Source organism: Cataglyphis hispanica, chromosome 16, assembly GCF_021464435.1.
Source record: "Cataglyphis hispanica isolate Lineage 1 chromosome 16, ULB_Chis1_1.0, whole genome shotgun sequence".
Taxonomy (NCBI): domain Eukaryota; kingdom Metazoa; phylum Arthropoda; class Insecta; order Hymenoptera; family Formicidae; genus Cataglyphis; species Cataglyphis hispanica.
Window position 1 is genome coordinate 5198390 of NC_065969.1, and position 19631 is coordinate 5218020.

Here is a 19631-nt window from a genome sequence, read left to right on the forward strand (position 1 = left end):
CCTACGCGCCGACTAGAGCGCTCCGACAGCTGAACACATGCGCGCGAATACAACAATGCGCCTGCGCACAACGACTGGCGCCGGGCTACGTGCCGCCGTCGCTGCCGCCGAACGAATTATCTATCGTGCGAGGTAAGTTTGACAGAGAGCGAGAACGAGAGAGAAACGCGCGAGGAAAAACGACCGCGTTGAATGGGCGCACGTGGTTAATCGAGCCTCATAAAACTTACTGCGCTTATCTCGTCTATTCTCCGGAACGCCGGGGGCAGTAGAATGTGTAGATACGTCACACGCCGATATAATATCGCGACTCGATTGCGAGTCACGACGCAACGCATGTATATACATACGTCCGGCGGTGCGTGGGTAGACTTATGGTACACCGCCAAAGAGAACGTGCGTGCGACATGCAACGTGTTGTGCTCGTTGTTTGTTCGTTCGTCGTGTTCAGGTGCGGGACTCCAGGCGAACGCCGAAGGAGCAGCACCAGAATCTCCTCCTCCAGCGCCCTCTGTCGGTCGATTGTTACCTGTCACTCTTTCCGCGAGGATAAGGTTTTATACAAGAGGGTTAAATTTTTCATTCCCGTCAGCGCCATCTAGTGGCTTTTACCGCTACTCGCGCGTCCTATGTTGTATCAAATTTCGATAATCGGGAGTAATTTTATAACGTCTCGATCAGTTGAACATATACCGTTGTTGCGTACGCTTTATTTATCTCGATACGCAGTTTGCGATATTAATAATACACGAAAGTCGATTTCTCCAAAGTATACGCGGATATAATCTGGCCAAGTGCCATCGCGTCTAATGTCTAATCTCGTCTTCTCGCGCGACTGAATATTAACTATAATTACAACCGGCCGAATTGGCTAAAAAGTCAATTCGTCGCTCTTGGCACACTGCATATTCAAGCAGGAAATCTCGTGATGTCAAGCAAAATGCACCTAGCGATTCTATTTCTGCTGCTGAATTGTCTAGCGGTGCCGGTTGCACCGGGAAATGTCGTGCTGATTATTACCGACGATCAGGACTCGACTTTAGATGGCATGGTAGAGCGTTCTGAACTTTGTTACATTTATAATAATATAAACTCGTTCTAATTTTGTATTTAATTATTACTGTTATTATCGCCGCGCAATTGTTTTAATGAGACTGCGCTGCAAGAGAAGAAAAAAATTATAAAATAACAATCAAGATCAGTTCACCTGCAGAGGCACCTGCATTTTTATTTAATTTTAAATTTTCAGACGCCGATGGTAAATACTTTGAATCTCATTGGATCTCAGGGTGCCACGTTCACGAATTGCGTAAGTCTCTTATAAATGTTATAGAGAAAATTATATATTTTTTTCTCGGAAATGTTTAAACAGAGTATTGGGTACCGCTCAGTTTGTAGCTTCGCCTATCTGTTGCCCGAATCGAGCGTCTATCCTGACCGGACGGTATCAGCATAATCATCTGACAGTGAATAATTCGATCGCTGGTGGTTGTAGTAGCGCGCAATGGCAGAAATTTCAAGAACCAGCAACGTTTGCGGCTCTTTTGCAAAATGTCGCTGGATACAAGACTTTTTACGCCGGAAAGTATTTGAACGAGGTAGATACAATTTATATATATATATATATATATATATATATATATATATATATATATATATATTAATTTATATTCAAAAAGATATCTATTTTTACAATTGGTAGCGAACGATATAACAAATAAAATTCAAAGGACTCTACAAAATTCTTGAAATTGAGAAACGAAACGTTTGAAATGAAACGAAAAGTAAAAATTTTTTTGGTCTTATAATTATTTTTCGACATTTTTCTATTTTTATTTCTTTAATTTATAATAATTAATAAATTTTTCGATTGCCAAAAATGTGATTCTTAAAACTAATAATATTAACGTACGATATAAATGTAGTATGGAAACGAAAAAGTTGGCGGCGCAGCTCACGTACCGGTGGGATGGGATTGGTGGGCCGGTCTTATAGGAAATTCCAAATATTACAATTATTCATTGTCGATAAATGGTACCGAGATGAAGTACGGTGACAATACGGGCGATTATCTTACAGACGTAATCGTGAGTATATAGACATTTAGGACATTTAAGACAGTATATATAAGGGTAATTTTTATTATCTTTTATTATAATAATTTAGAATAACAATCGTCCTACATTAAACCAGGGTTTGATAAAAAAAGAAAAATTAAAACTTTATTAAATTTTAAACTTGATAGAAAAATTAAACTTTATAAATTCTAAATTTGATAGAAAAATTAAAGTTACAATTTTATATATATATATATATATTTTAGAATAATCTAGCTGTAAATTTTATTAACGGATACTCCGACGATCAACCTTTCCTCATGGTATTAGCACCTCCAGCCCCTCACGCGCCTTTTACACCTGCTGATAGACATAATGACAAATACAATGGCACAAAAGCAAAGAGAACCCCAAACTTTAACGTTCCCGTGCATCAGGTATAGCATCGTACACGCTAATGATTATATACATCAGATATTTCTCTTAAAATTATTTGGTATATATAATTCTCTTATTTTTTAAAAATAGGATAAACATTGGTTAGTTAGGAAAGGTCCGTCTCCTTTGCCAAGCAGTGTATTACCAAAATTAGATGAGATATACAGGAAGAGATGGGAAACTTTGTTAGCGGTCGATGAGCTCGTTAAAAATATACACAATTTATTGAAAGAGCGAAATCTCTTGAACAATACCTACTTTATTTATACCTCTGACAATGGATATCATGTTGGTACGTGATTCGATGGTATATCCCGATGTTAAAAACTAAACGAAGCGCACTGAACGACAAAGCACAAATAATCATTAGATTCGCAACTTTGTCTTTTATAGTCTCGAATATATCGAAAAATTCTCAGCTAATAACTGAAAAAAACAATAACAGCGCTAAAAGCTATTGAGTATAAACATGAATTGTTTATTTTATAACCATAATAATCATATTTATCATTTACGCGACGAGATGGTTTTTTATGTTGTGTTGTTACGCTTAGGTCGTCTCCAGTAGATGATATTTAATTTTTGCTAATTTTAAAATAATTTTGAAAACATAATGTTAATTTTTTAAATTATACATTGTCAAGAAAAAAAAATTAAATTATTTTATGAGCTGTTTAACGGATCTTCTATACAATTTATACAAGACGTGCATTATTTCGATAGGACAATTTAGCATGCCCATGGATAAGCGTCAACCCTATGAAACAGATATACGAGTTCCATTACTGATATCCGGTCCAGGAATTGACTCGTCTACAATTTCCGCGGCAGTCAGCAGTGTCGATATCTTCGCTACACTCTTAGATATAGCCGGTATAGAATATCCATCAGACGGAAGAACATTGTTTAAAACAACGCGTGATTTACCGCAAGATCGCACCGTTCTAATAGAGTACAGGGGAGAGAGATCTAAAAAGACCCCGTCGTCCGGTTGTCCAAGTGACAGCGATCTCAATGTCACAGTAAGTTTCAAATATCTAAATTTTAAAAAACTATTTCCTTTCGAATTACATATATTAATCTCGTACGATTTTGTAGCTATGCATGAAAGAAATGGCATGTAAATGTCAGGATGCTGCGAACAATACATTTAGTTGTATACGTCGCGTTTCTCCACATTTCAATAATATCTTTTGTATCTTCGAAGATGATCAGGTATTATTTGTAGATATGTATACATATATATTGTGCTTTTTAAACATTTTGAAAATTTCGTATTGAACATTTTTATCATCTTTTTTTAGAAATTTATCGAATCTTACGATATATACGTTGATGAGTATCAAATGACGAATATCGGATATACTATGAAGAAAAAATTGAGATCCAGATTCAGGAAACGTCTCAAGAAGATGGTGGTATGTCAGAATGCGAAATGCGTTTTCACAGATTTGGGAAGTAGATTTGAATAACATAACAAATGTTTCTATACATATATATGTATATGGAAAATTATTAATGTCTTCATAAAAGATACGATTAATTTTTTTTTTTTTTTTACTATATTAAAGATTGCGCGCCATGATATAACATTTTCGTTCATCCTAGATCGCGGAAAGTTGTCTTATCTCGAATTATTGCATTTATGGAAATCGCCGTCGAAGAATACGCCGCGAATCTGGATATAAGAATAACTCGCCTTGCTCGAAAGAGGAGGGCAGCATCCCTCCCCGACGGAACTGTTTTCTTAACAAATATTTTTATTAAAGCCCCGCGGAGAGATAGAGAGAGAGAGAAAGAGAGTCTCGAATATCTGAATAGCAATAATGATATTCGCGAAAGTACAGGGAAGAGAAGGAAAGAATGAGGTGGAAAAAGTCGAGCATCGAAGACAGAATCGAGACTATATTAGACATGTACATATTTGCATATATTATTATTGCTAAAACATTTCTGATTTCTCCGCGGATTTATGATGATGCGCGCGAGAAATAACGATTTTGCCGTTACTCGAGTTACTCGATATACTCTGGTTCGTTCTATTATTTTATATACATAAAGATTATAAGTTATATCTTGTGGATATCAAAAATAATAAACGTATATATAAAGTTAATAATGCAGATATACGTTTATTATATTAAATATATAAATCAAAAGGAATTTAGAATCTCTACAGATACAAATATCTCAATACTTTTACAATTTTTACTTTTATTATGTATATATTTTGCTTTTGATTTTATATTATACGACATATAGGCAAGAAATAAAATCGTGTATCTTTTGGTTGCTCATACAAAGGGTTATGTATTCGCGCATGCATGAATATTCTTCACGAAAGTGCGTATACGATGAGGTCAGCGAGTGCCGACGCTTAAAATATCGTGGGTTCGCCCTTTTCGATGTCAAGGAGCGTGAGAGATGCTCTTTCACGTAACGTGAATGAACGTCAAAATGTTTGTAGACTAGCCGGGCCCATGGGCCCGTTTAATCGTTTGCACAGATGGCATTACAGCGAATCTAGCGACCGCGTGCGCGATAGATCGCCTTTGAGATTATCGTTGGCAAAGTTGTGGCCGACAAAGCCGAAAGGAAAACTAGGACTTATTCCGCAAGATTTGCATCTTGCGATCTCTCAGTAAATAAAAATTAAAGGAATTAAAGTGATGAATCGCGAAAGAAATTTATTGCGTGAAATTTACGAACGATTCATTTGTTCGTTCAACTTATTCATTAAATTTAAGGCAATTTATATTGATTTTTATAATGATTGCATAACCTGATTTGAGAAATCTCACGGCAATTCTACAATAAAAACTCTTATAAATTATTTTTTTTTTGTATTTTTTCCAGAAAGTTTTCAATTTTTATCTCTTAAAAGTTAATCGTTAACAAGTTGGTTGCTCGAAAAGCAGACTGACGAAAAGTAGATATTGTTAGAGTTTGCGATAATTATTTTTTCATCGATTCATTTATTTCATTGTCTAATAATAGTTTAATTCTATTCAGTTTATAATCTACATGCAACTCATTGTCAGCTGTATTTTTGACAGCAACGCACGCGCTCGCATATAGGCGACGCTATTGCACGAGAGGATTTTCCGGATCCTCGATCGATCGCTCGATTGGGCGTTTAGTGATCTTCGTTAGGTCGTTGCTGAGACGTGTAAGTCGGCTTGCGGACGAATTCTTTTATTCTCTTATTCTTTATTGATCATTCGAGCGAGCGATCGCCTCCTTGTTGGGCAGGATCAATGGCTTTCGTTACCTTTCGAGCCGTAGATTCAGGTTTTACTTTTGGGGCCCCTCCGCTTCTTCTTTCCCTCTCCTCTTTAGCGGGGGATTTATTTTTCTAGCGGATATTTATGCCAACTTGTACTCGTACTACGAAAAGATTTACAAAAGGTGTCGATCGTGAAAAATATATAAAGATTGTCAGATGATGATGAGTTTATTAAAAACTTTATAAATTCACACTAGAATATAGTTTAATTATGTTTATTAATTATGACTGTTAACTTGCAATTTCGAAGAAGGTATACCGTAACTTTCCATTCTTAATTTTATCTTAATCTTTTTATTCGCTCTTAATTAGCCATGTTACTTTTAAGCGCTAAATATCAATTGCAATTATTTTTATGTATTATTCTATAATGTAATAATATCGATATATTACGCTATTATATAATAAAACGATTGGCGATTGTATTTTATGACGGTAGTTGCAAGATATCGTGCTCTGATCTCGTCCTCTTAAGATTGAAAATCGGGACGTTCGTCGGGCGCATTAAAAACTAAACAATTTACAATCTCGAGAGTTTTCCAGTGATCTGTCTTCAAACGGCATCCCTTGTTATTCGATAATTAACCTTTCCCCCTTGTAACCCGGCGTACGGCGCGAAACGAAGCGTGCCCTCTGATTTTCCTTTGCGTCGACTCGCGCCTCCTTCTCTCCGCGACTTCGAGATCGGTAACGCGGAAAATGCGAATTTACTGTAAATTAGTGAATTGGAAAATAACGGAGTAAAAGCGCGCTTCCTTTGACGGGCCTTATGACGATATCGTTGAACGCGTAACAAGATCCCGGGAGAAGCTAAAACGGCGAAATTGTCAGAGCTCATCTTAATAAACGGAAGCGTTACGAGAGCAAGGAATCTTCAAAATCAGCTTAATAGTTTTCCAGTCAAAGGATAAAAATATAATAAATCTAAAATTTTTCTGAAAGTTACAAGATATATATATCAAGTCTATTTTTTAAAATTCAAAGAAAAATAATTCGCTCGACATGTTTTAGATTTAGAGGATACTGTTACGATAACGAGTATATATTACCATCGGCTAAATAAAGCGTTACTCAATTTTCCGCGCGCGATACCAAAGACACAAGCAGGGCGCGTCCTTTAATTATCCGATCCATTTCTGCATAACGAGACTGACAAAATGAAACTCGCATTACCAGTGGTGGCTTATATGAACTACAGTAGTCTAATCAAACACGGAGCTATTAACCGGGTCAACATTTCGAGTTTGGGGTACTTAGTGCCAAAGACTACTATGCGGTACCCATGTCAATGACGCGCACACCCACATGTGCGTACTTGACGCGCACACGCACACGCAATACGTCGAGTTCCACGGCGAATGAGTAGCAAAGCGGCCGTGTCGACGGCCTTAAATAAATATCTAATGTGCACAACCCCGACCGAATCCCCCGGTCGATCCTTCCCCCTCTCCCCCGCCAATATTGTTTTAGGCACGGCGAGGCTTCGAGTTTTGTAACTCGAGAAACGAGCGCGAGTCTCGCGTATACAGCAGCGAGAAGACGCCACGATAGCTGGGTGTTCCAAGATCTCGTCAAGTACTTAAGTTCGCGGATACTGCTGCTACACGAGGAGCACCGGCTTCCTCGATTCTGAGTAAATTTATCGCGAGGAAAATGCTTGGGATACCAATAATACAGAGGAAGTTTTATAAGCGACTTTACTCCCTGAAAATAAGCTTCAAGGATAAAAAAATTTATTCTGGAATAATTTTTTAAATTGTTCCTTTTTATTATAGCAACTCTATAATTTGAGCTATATCAATCGCAAACTTAAAACTGAATGTTTAAAACATTATTTGTACGATGACAGAGATTTTAGCTTTTTTTTTTATAAAAAAAAAAAAAAACACCGAAATGGACAGGAAATTCGTGAATAAAGGCACGGAAAACTTGAGATGTTCAGTACGTTGTGCTCTGATTTTACTCTACAAAACTCTTTCGGTCTCGTAACTCGCTACTTCTGTAGCGCTCATTTATTATGAAAAATGCAACTTTGCTTGTGAAAAGTATTTCTTCAAAGAAAATCACGCGAACCCAAATCGCGTAATGCCACTCGCGCGCACGAAAATGCGCTTTTTTTAAATCCAATGCATTTTTCACACTTACGCCGCTTCAATTTTTGCCTGAAATTATAGTCCGTGATATCTATGTAGCGGGAAAGCTCTCGTTGATAATATCAATGCTAGGGAAAAATATCGCGATTCGATATGCCTGCGTGCGCTTTTCTTTTCAGACTCTCAGTCTACTTTAGCTCTAACGTTTGTCGCGGAGAAATAATTAATTAAGAGTAGAAGGCTCGCATACTAGACGCGCGCACATATACACACAAATACACACATACACAACCCTTTTCTTTCTCTCCCATCCTCTTTCTCTCAACCCCCTTTCCGTCTTGCTCCGCGCGCGCTCTTCCGCTAACTCACAACTGCTCTCGCTTCCTACTACACCCCTTTGCTCGGCACGACCCTTATTACCGTGTCGCAGCTCGGTTAACACGAGCGGGTTAATGAACAGCTCGGGCAAATATAGAATTTCTCATAAAAACTACAAATTACTGTTGCCGCGGGTGCGTAACGGGAACGATGGACGGTCGGCCGGCTACGTTTTTTCACTCGCGAAATTATACAACGCGGTATAATACCGTAGGAATAATAAAATTGCTCGCGGAGAATGAGGAAGGGAGCACTTTGAAGATCGCGCGCGGGCCGCCGCGATTTCCCGAAAAGGTAGTTTTGCGACGGATAATACGATGGATGAAAAGAATCGACGGCGAGAGAACCGCGGCCGCAGACCGGAACGGAGCGCGGTCGGGATAGTAAAAAAAAAAAGAAAAAAAAAGGTACAGTTTTTCGAATGCGGAGAACTCGTTAATTGGAAAGGAAAAGTTGCAGATGAAACGCGCCGGTCCGACAATCGCGATTGTGCGCGGGGGGTCGGAGGGGGCGGACACGCGTATAGACGAAAAAGACAGCCGGTTTAATTATATTCGAATCACCAAAGACTTCTCGAGACTCTTGCAGAGATATATATATATATATGTATGTATATAAGGTATATAATTCACGATTCGTCACAAATTTGCTCGCCGCTAATAATCCAACTGTATACACAGAGAGACACGGACACACGTGTGTACGTATACACACACAGACGTGCGCTCGTGGTTCCGCGAACGGCGCTCGCATTATATTATTACACTCGTGCTGCTGTTTGTCAGCTTAAAACCGGGAGCCATTAGCAGGTATTATTTTAGCCGTGATCCACTGTTAACGGGAACAATGGCGTCGGTACGCCCGACGTCCCACGATATTAAATGAAGCGAAGTGATACATTTCGAAGGGGGATACGGACGAGCAAATAGGGACGACGGCGCGTTGCGACGAGAAGCGGGAGAGATGAGAGGTGGTGGAGGAGAGGGTAGAGACGAGGGTAGAGATAGAGAAAACCCGTGTCTCCCGAAGCGGAGCGAGAGACACTCGGAGGAGGGTGGGCTTCTCTTCGACGGGGCAACGGGGGAGGGGGAGGGAGGGAAGAGGGGGCGACAATGACGGGGGAGTGTAAGACGCGGGGTGCTCGTCGCGTATTACGTTACGCCTCTGGCCTGTGTAAATACCGCAGCGCTGTAATCTAGAGTTAATGGTGCTCCAGTGACGCGAGTATCTATCGAGAGCACTATCATCCCTGTGTGCGATCCACCCTCCAAAGTCCTACGGAGCTTTGCTTTAATGATGTCCGGGAGCCGCGCTTAAATTTCATCTCGCGCATCCGGCTCTCTCCTTTATATACGCCGGAGAGCTGATTCACCTGAAACTTTCCGAGCCGATCTTTCCCCGCTCATAGTGATACGAGCTCGCGTGCGAAAATTAGTTCGGAAGCTTCTACACGACTTTAGATAAAACGCGATAAATTGCGATGAAGTTTTCTATCGGCTCTGCCGCCGACACAACAATTATAATAATTATGCGATAGAAAAGATGAACATAATATTCCTTTCTAAAGACATATCGCACATACTTATTGGTTTTATTATCGTTTCAGGCTTCATTTATCTTCGACGCTACATTCTCTATTTATAAACCCATACGGATTTGATTTAGCCGCGTGATGCCGCGTCAATCCGACGCATCGATCCACCGCGGAGGAGAGTCTCACGAATGGATGCAGATGGTAATCTGGCGAGAAGCGTTCCGGGGAGAGTGTGCGATATTATGCATATCGTTTCGCGGACCGGGACGCTGTCGTTGACAGCGCAATTACCGCATCATCTGGCGCCTACGGTCTGCTCTCTCTCTCTCTCTCTCTCTCTCTTTTTTTTTCAACGCCGTTCTCTATGTCGACGGAAGCCACGCTCGCATCGCACGATGCGACGAGATCAATCCTCCTATACTATCTATCGTTAAATCTTCAATTATTATGCAAAATTTACCATCCATCCTTATCTTTTCACAGTCCGATAATAAAGAGAATCGGCTCCCCTAACTATACAGAAATGTCTAAGCTTTTTTAAACAATATTTTCCCTCATAGATTTTTACGTTGCCGGAGGAGACTGATATAAGTAAAACACTGCGCAGTCAGATTCGATAAGTCTCGCCGACGGCTACTCGTTTTTTTTTTTCTCGACGCGCGGATTAACTTAATCGTCCTAATTAAGTGGCAGTCGTCGCCGGGATGAATTACGACTGTGCCGGTAGAGATCAAACGGCAGGAGGAAAAAAAAAAGAACGCGGCGAGTGAGAACAGGCGTGTTACGCGCTCACGCACCTGTCGCAGATCAGAATGTAATCGCGAAAATCAAAGAAACCGTGGCCGGCGATGCGGAGAGGCGCCACGCCGGCGGACATACATGTGTACATATGTGCGTATACATGTGCGTGTTTTGCAACGAAGTGACAGCGAGAGAGAGACGATTTTGAGGGCGTTACTAGGCAGGAAGCCATTTTGGGGGCCGGTGCTTTTGATTAATGAACCGCTGGAGAGTGTGTGTACGTTCTTGCGCTTTGTCGGCGGGAATAATAATCGGGAATCCTTGTCGGAGTATCAAATAGGAATCAGCTCTCTCGCATCGGATAATCGATTATTAGTGGGTTTGGATAATGCGTGTATATAGCGGATGTGATACCGTGTACCGCATAGAGATCCTTTCTAGGCATCCTGTCCTACCCTTTCTGTACTTATGTTTAACTTAACACCTTTCCGAATATCTTTAAATCGTTTAAACAGAACTTTAATTAACTTGGATCGTTCTTTAATCTTGCACTGCGTGGTTCACGAATAAAAGCGTCTGCAAGTTTCTATTAGAAATAAAAGATGAAAATGTTGTCGAGAATAAAGAGTATGTGAGTTTATAGATGTTATAAACAAATATTTAAAAATAACATTTTTATTGCGAGGCCTAAGGTTTAAAATTTTGATTGAGAAATATATAAAATTTTCTATTACGATAAACCATATAATTATTAAATATTGTAATTGTCATCGTTATATGATTGACTCTATACGAACACGTGTAAGATAATAATTGATAAAATAATTATAATAATCCTTCCGGACATTTATGCGCGTATATCATCAAGCTGGAAATTCACAATTTTGCTTTTATTTTAATACGATTGTCAATTATGTAACGTATAAAATTGTCGACGGCAAAAGGGACGAGCTGCTTTTCGCCTGAAAATATCGGCGGATTCTCGCAGCGACGGCGTAATAAAATCAAGGGGCAGCTGGAAAGAATTTTATACATATATACCATATATACATAATATATATACGCGTTTTAAAACCTTAAATTCTCAATTTATATCTCTCGCAACGGCGACAAAGCCAAGCAGTCTGATACACGGTGACAACTTCCGGCAGCCCTTGGCGTCGTCGCGGATGCGATTGGCCATCTCCGGAGATGGTGGGTGTGGCCCCCACAGCCAGCCGGTAACCATCATCCCTCTTGTCGTCGACACTTCGCGGAGTGAGTCCCCTCTACTTTCCTCTCACCCGGGCGAAACATACGTACAGCTTACCCGCTAAACGAATCTCGACCCCCGGCGCACGATTCCGGAGGGGGAAGACTCCGAAGATGTCCTCGGAGGGGTAGGCGAGGATGGATGGAGGACGCGGATGCATGCTCTCCTTGTAGGGGATGGAGAAATAAGGCGGTGCAAGGAGGGTATCCGTGTCGAGGGATGGATAATCGGTCGGCATTACTGTCCTGCTCTTATAGCTCCTATGGATACATTCCGGGCAAAACGCTCCGGAAAGACCGTCATCGTAAGCGAAGTTGTTGCTTTATCATTTTACGAACAAATGTCACGGATGACAGATGAATAAAACGGCGAGTAATTGACAAAAAGGAAAAAAGTGTGAATTAGCGAAAAACTCTCGGAAACAACAAGATAAACACTCGTCTCTCCCTGGTTTGTCATCAAAATTCTTCATAGAATTCTTTTTCAATTATATAGAGTTACAAAAATATTGTATATTTGTTATCCTCTTATAAATGTTTTTATCTCAACAAATATGATGTTTAATATTGAAATTGCGACAGACTATAATATACTGGTTGTTTTCGTTTAAAAGACAGAGTGACTTTCTAAAATAAAATATTTTTGATTTTCTTTCTTTTGTAGTATAAGCTTTACAGTATCGGTCCTTTTTCTGCGACAGTCAACTGAAAAGCTTATTTTACATGACAAGTTGTGTAATTTATATATTAGAAACATGTATTTAAGAGAGCGAAAACAATTTCAGGTATGATAATTGTTTCGGTATCTTTCGCCATATATATTCTTAATCAGCTTTTCCGATGGATGAGATAAAAGTATTATCTTATTTTCCATGCTGTTTGTCCGGAAAACAAAGCCTATGAGAAAACGTCGTCTATGATAAGATTACGCGTTTGCATTTAGATTAACGTATCGCTGTTTAATCCAAACATTTCAAGAAATGTGCGCGATCAAAAGATTTCCTGCGCTTTTCCCGCGAGTTGAAAAAAGTCGAAAATAAAAAGACAACCGCTTCAGATCGACGAACCTTAACACGATCGTTTGCTTCTTTTGAAAGCGCGAGGATATTTCCATGTAATTCTCACGAGAGTGAGATTGAGTGAAGTTTCTAACGCGGTTAATAGATTCCCCAACGGGGGAAATGATACCGACACGATCCCATAATGCTTTCTCGCAACGAATATTTCCGGTACGTCTGTCAAGAGAGCTTACTCCACGAGCAGATTCGAAAGCGAGCCGATCTTTCGTAGAAAGAGTTTCTTCCCCTTCCGCAATCTGGACCGTATCCTCGATGCAAGCAAAAATCCATCGGGATTTCACGCGTCGCGTCGCATTATCGAATCCTATGTCGAGTTAGACGGATTAGAACGTAGCGTCGAAGTAGGTCCTGCTTCTCGTGGCCGCACGCGCTTTCCAAAGTACCTTATCCTTCCGTCTCATTTTTCTATGCAGCACTTTTGCCTTTAATATGTGAAATATTGTGTAAATAAAAAATTATTAGAATTAAAAATTTGCAGGCAACATAAAACATTATTCGAACTGAAACATTCTCATAAACGATTTTTAAAAATTTAAGGTACCTCTCTACGACATTTGCGTCATTAGAGATATTTGCATTCAATGATCGAATGCTCTTTGAATATCGATATTTGTAGAAACATAAGATTGTTAAGGAGCGGAATTCTGTTCATCATCGAGAGAGAAAACTAGGCGGAAAAGTAATAATCGGCCGCGTGTATCGCGGCCAAGATTCTCCTTCCACACTCCCGAGATAGGTGGATGGTGGTGTCATTTCGCGGTAATTCGATCCACGCGGCGTCACGTGACCTAAGTGTACTTCCGTTCCAAAGCGAAGGGAGGCGAGGGTGACTTGCGGTGGTGCGGCGCTATCATGGCGTTGCTCGAGGTTCGTGCAGCTGACGGCTCAATTATCTCAGCAAGGGTCTCACACAGTCACGCCTGCGATCTACGTGCCTGCTTGCCTGCCTGCCTGCCTGCCTGCCTGCCTATCCCCTCGGATAGCCGCGCTCGCCGGTCCCAGGAATCTACTGGAGAGAGAGAGAGAGAGAGAGAGAGAGAGAGAGAGAGAGAGAGAGCAACCCCACAAGCCCATTGTCCTCCAGCTATTAACCGCCCTCCTCCCTGAATGAAGGACTCATTGCCTTCGAATGCTTTGACTCCTGTCACGCGATCGGTGCTAGTGACTGCTCCGTTGCATCCGCCTTATTGCCGGTTAATCTTCTTCCAAGAGAGTCTGTCTTTGTTTACGATAAACGAGTTGTCAATATCAAAAATTTTATGTATGAATAATGTATGAATTCCATGTATAAATTGATAAAGTGCGAAGAAGCGGTTCTACGGTAAATAATGATCCATGATAAATGCGCGAATATTTTGGAATCATTCTAAATAAAAATTTCAAGATTAGAAAAAACATTTCTACACAAATATATCTATTTTTTGTCGAATAAATTTTTGTAGATACTCGGTGTCGTAATGCGTCGCATCGAATTGCCTATTGCCTACAATGTCATTATTGTCAAAGATTGCGATTCTACTCCGTTGTTGATTCGTCGAATGCGTGTAACGTGTTTGCGACACGGTGTGTTTCTTTATTAACGATCGTGTCTTAAATACAAGCCGCGTTGTGTGTTTAGCAAACCATTAAGTTAATTGAAAGACCTTAGCATACGCTTCTCCTTATGACGCGCACCGGTAATATCACCATTAACAGACGCTCCTTATCCTGTAAAGGGATGGAGATTTCTTTCGTAAAAAGCAATTTCCCTAAAGACACCCTTCTTCTAACTAGAAAATTCTTGATGAGACGTTTGCGCAAAATTCTAAATTTATAGAACCATCAAAATGATAAACAGGCGCGCACACAGAAACAGAAAATATTAAATAAAATTGAATAAGAGAAAGGAGAGAGAAAGATACTGTTTTTACGAGAGAAAGAGAGGGACTGTACGCATGGTCGTTGCTCGAGAAAGAATTCCTCGTCCGAAATGTTTTCTTCGTTTGAGTTTCTTCAATACGCTAATGGAAATGAAATCCCTTAGGATGAAGACTACGACTCCGACAAAGGCGGGGTTCATCCAAGCCTAAGGGCGAATCTCACCCCCGGCGTTACCTGCCCATGCCCTTGCTTCGTCGCCGCGTCATTTGATTATATGAAAACTGCGAGAGTATAATGAGCCCTTAGACTGCTCGTTATCGCGAGTTAATCAACTTATCGATTAACTTTATCCTTCCTCTCTCGATTGAAACGAGAAAGTGTTTAATTTTAAAGAAAAAAACGTTCGGGCGTCGAAATAATAGCTACGATAGGACAGATCGATAAAAAAAAAATAAAAATACGTATGTATGAATATTGATAATCCTCGATTTCAATTTATGGTAGTTTATCAAAGACAGCTAAATATCTTTTTTTGACATGTATTATAATTGTCCCTTTAATTCTTCGAAAAAAATTCTCGTTTTTCCCTTGCTTTCTCTTTATTCTTTAGTATATATGCAGATGTATCATCGTGGTTACTTGCGTTGCATTCTTTGTCACTTTGTCGCTAGAAAAACGACTTGTGTGAAAAGAATCGCGCCTTGTTAGCCTATAAACAATGGGTTTTTGTTGAGCGAAGAAGCAACGAGCGAGAAAGGAAAGAAGAGCTTTCCGTTTGTCAGTTTTGCCGTTGCCACCCTTGTTACGTATTGTCTCGTTATACGCGAATGAGCGTATAAAGTTATGCGCAGCGAAGCTATCCCTCCCGACGTTCTTTGACAAAAACCGATTTTTTTAAAGCTAAGAAAGAGTAAAAGGGAGTAGAGTCGTGTCGCACGAAGGGAAAACTATCTTGTAAAATGTTTCATTTGAAATGTTGATTGTGCATCGAATCAATTTGCCTGTGTGCGATATTAAATAAAAAAATCTCGTAAAGAGCAACAAAAAATCTCAGTAATAATAAATATACATTTTTTTATAAATTACATTTTTAATAAATCAATAACTATATCTATTTGGCAAAAAAAAAAATTATTCACGCGTCCCGATTAATTGAATCAATTTTAGCGCACGAGAATGTGTTAAAATATATCAAGTAAAATAAATCATCCACAATAGAGGCCTAATCCTCTTCGAGATTAACGCGAGAGGCGAGAGGCTAAGATTTAGAGGGAGACGAGCGGTACGAATGACATCGCGAAGCAAGAATCGACGCGGTATCAATATCGATAAGAGCATCGTTGATATCGGCGAAGCATCCAGTGGTGGAGAAACTCGCAGAAATCGGAATCATTCGTCCGTGCCGCAACAGTCGTATTGAATCAGGATACTCGGAGAGCAATGAAACACAGTCGGAATGTCGCGTTTCAATAGTCTCGCATTGTGAGATCGATGTTGGGGGTTCGAGGAGGCGACGCGCGCTAAAAGTGTCTTTCGCATCTGATATATCGCGCGCTCTCCGATCTCTGCCGAGATTCCCTTTGCTGAACGCTCGTCCCCCTCCCCCCACCGCGACACGGAGAGAATAACAAGCCCGGAATATTCCTCGCCGGGATAGTAATTTGCAATTTTATTGAATTCCATCGCGTGCGTTTCCTGCGGCGTGGGTGATATCTCGCCGCGCGATATCGGTATTGACAACGAGATCGTAATGTCGAGATGCGAAACGTCAAGTTAATTTCCGCGACGATCAAATGACAAGGCGCGATCTATTCTCAAGATAAAATAAAATTATTTAAAAGTTTGATATCAGCTCGTCGAAGGATTAGAGGCTCTATTCTAGATGATATTTTATTTACAGGATAGAAAAACAAAGCGAGAGCGAATCCGTCGGACGATGAATTTTCCGAGGCAATAAAGGGACAACAAGCGATACTTGCTTAGATTCGATGAGTTGGCGGACATTAGTTTATTGTCTCACATATACGTATCGCGTACGTACATATGTACGTACGTACTACCGGAAATCATTCGTCCTGGCAGTGCCATGGAGTATGTAAACACTCGCGGACTCGGAGCTCGATCTCTCTCTCTCTCTCTCTCTCTCTCTCTCTTGATACGAGGTTACGAGGGTGCACGGAAGGGTAGCGGCGGCGGCGGCGACGGCGACGGCAGCGGCGGAAACGGGAAGGGGGTTGATTTTCGTTCGGGGATGTGGTAACGTACAGACCGGGTGCAGAAATCGTGTGGGTTTCTATCCCCGCGGGCTATATCCCCGGAATCAGCTGCCAGATTATTCTATTACCGCGTATCAACATGGGGTTTGTTTGATCTGAAAACACGGGCCCGCCACATTGTTTCACCCAGATAAAGAATTTAACGTCGGGTAATTAAAAGGACTTCCCTCCCTCTCCCCCCCCCTCCTCATTCTCCTCTATCTTTCGCCCTCCCCCTCCGTCCCCTCCGCCCCCGGCCGCGGAGACGCGACGAACGGAAGGACGACGAGTCCGAAGACACGAATAACTCGCGCGATTTAACGATCCTTCCGACTCTGGGACTCCCGGACTTGTCTCCGGTGGTTTGTCGCGTGCAAATCTCTCCTGGGAACGTTTCGAGCTTCCACGAACTTTGACTATGCATCACGCGAATATTTGCGTAATTAACTCCGCTCCGTGTACAGTCGAATCTTCCACACTACTATAACATAAAGCCTGATTAATAGAAAGAACGTATTAAAATCATATTTGTCAGGTGTTTTTCAGATCAAGTGACGTTTATAACGACAGGAATACATAAAAATGCTTCAGATTCAGTTTCAAATTATTTGAAGTCTTTTTAATTCAGAGCACAAAGATAAGAGACTTGATAATAGATTGATATATAAAATAATTTTTCTTCTTTATATTCTAGAAATTTACTTATTAGAAAAGAAAATATGTATAAATATATATATATATATATTTTTTTTTTTTTCAACAACAATTTTTCCAATAGAGGCAACAAATTACAGATGTACCTGTATACTCTTTGGTCTAATTGAAATTATATACTGCTATTTTTTATTATTATAACCACAGTTGAGGTACAGCCGAGCACAATAAGATCCGAAGTCGTGGATTGCGAGCGGATTCCAAGCTGGATAAGGAAGCGACCATTGGATTAATGCCGCTGCGAAGCGTCAACGTCTCGCTTTTATGCGGATGATTAAATTCTATATCGAAAATGAATGGTTGAATTATTTACTAGTTTAGTGTGCGTTTTGTGTAACCGGCATTCGCCCTTGTTTAAGCAACGCTTTATTATATATTTAACCGCAACAAATTCATACTCGCCTCCCTTTTCCGCCGGCGATATTACGATAATTTAATTATTGTAATATTATCGAACTCTATCGCGACTGCGCATTAGTAATGACGTACAAATAATTCCGCCACTACGCGCCACACGTACAATATGCGCGGCGTAGGGCAAAATAGCTTAATTCGTCCGCACCAGTGCGGCCTTTGTTATTTCCTCGAATAATATTACGGCTCGTTTGTAAATTCAATACGTCGACTTTTTAATTCCTCGCCGACTGTGTATCGAGTGCCATCGATCGCGGTACGCATATTTCCCGGCGCTAACAATCGTCGCCGCTACATACGGCCACTACTCTATTCTCTCCTTTACTTACTCTTTTCGTTATGTAATTCTAAACAGATTTATCGCGCTTTCCGATATATCGTACCTTTTCGCGAAAGAGCATCGAGCATCGTTATTATTAATAAATGCCTTTTTTTTTTCCTTCATTCCTTCTGTGATTGCGTAAACTTTATAAATTCAAAAAATTAATTTTTTACAAAGGAAAATTTCTATAGCCTCATAATTATGTCGTCTAATTCTAATGTTTAATTAAAATATGAAAAACAATTTTTATCCGGATATTACGAGATTTTTAATCCGAAAAAGATATTGGAAAAATAGATCATTGATTGACCGATCAATCTTTCGTCCGTTCTAAGAAATAATGAGAAATTTGTCATCTTGCAGCGATGTCCATTTATACAGGTGTCGCGCCGCGGACATTGAGAGGAAATTGTCAGCGGGCGAAAATTATGGGCGACGGTCGATTCATCGACGTCGAAACAATAACAATCGGCGTATGCCCGACGATGCGGTAATTAAAATAAAATTAATTGAATTGCCCGCGCGCGCACTCACGGCCGAATCTTTCGAAGGAGATGACTGCACAGCCGTAGGGGTGTTTTGTGCGTTATTGCATATAATGCACTGTTTATTTTGCACTCTCTCTCTCTCTCTCTCTCTCTCCCTCCCTCCCACTTCCCGCTCATTTTCCCCGTTCCTCCTTTCGATGAAGCGAGTATATATTATACACAAACATATATAGACGTAGGTGTGCATGTTATATGGATGCGGGCAATCCGCTTCTCCTCCCTTCGTATCTCGGGACGATTCTCGCGAAATTTGCGTCACAATGAATCCTGTAATAATTCCCGTCAGATTGCGAGAGAAATGTCTGTACAAATGTCACATTAATCGAAAGAAATTTTAAAGATATAAATTAATTAATTTGATTTTTTTTTAACAAATATAAAGGAAAGAATTTTTGAGCGCGTAAATATGTCGATAGTGTTTCCATAATATAGCGGGATAATAAATATCTTCTGCTAGTTTAGGGGACTTAACGATTTCTCGGATTGCCAAAGTTTTCGACGACATTCAAGAGAGTTCTCGCGCGTAATAATCGATCACGATAATTCATTGATGTGTGTACTTTCGATAGGTTTAACCGCAAGCAATCAATCCGTCTTCCAAAGTTTACTGTCTCTCCGTGAACTTTTCATTAAATTTTCACCGCGAATTGTCCCGATCTTC

General features: G+C 40.3%; 1 protein-coding gene across 3 annotated transcripts; it reads left to right on the forward strand.

Moving 5' to 3' along the window:
- Positions 1-70: 70 nt before the first annotated feature.
- LOC126855667 (N-acetylglucosamine-6-sulfatase-like) lies at positions 71-11242 on the forward strand. 3 transcript variants are annotated; one of them, XM_050603523.1, is made up of 10 exons: positions 695-1051; positions 1250-1309; positions 1392-1598; positions 1926-2087; positions 2324-2494; positions 2586-2787; positions 3219-3517; positions 3594-3710; positions 3800-3913; positions 9859-11242. In XM_050603523.1, the coding sequence occupies exons 1-10, from the start codon at positions 929-931 to the stop codon at positions 9910-9912; spliced, it is 1509 nt and encodes a 502-aa protein (XP_050459480.1). In that variant the 5' UTR covers positions 695-928; the 3' UTR covers positions 9913-11242. The 3 variants fall into 3 exon arrangements, with proteins under 3 accessions (XP_050459481.1, XP_050459480.1, XP_050459479.1); XM_050603524.1 differs by lacking the exons at positions 695-1051; positions 9859-11242 and adding an exon at positions 71-132 and having other exon boundaries at positions 3800-6630; XM_050603522.1 differs by lacking the exon at positions 9859-11242 and having other exon boundaries at positions 3800-6630.
- The last annotated feature ends 8389 nt before the right edge of the window (positions 11243-19631 follow it).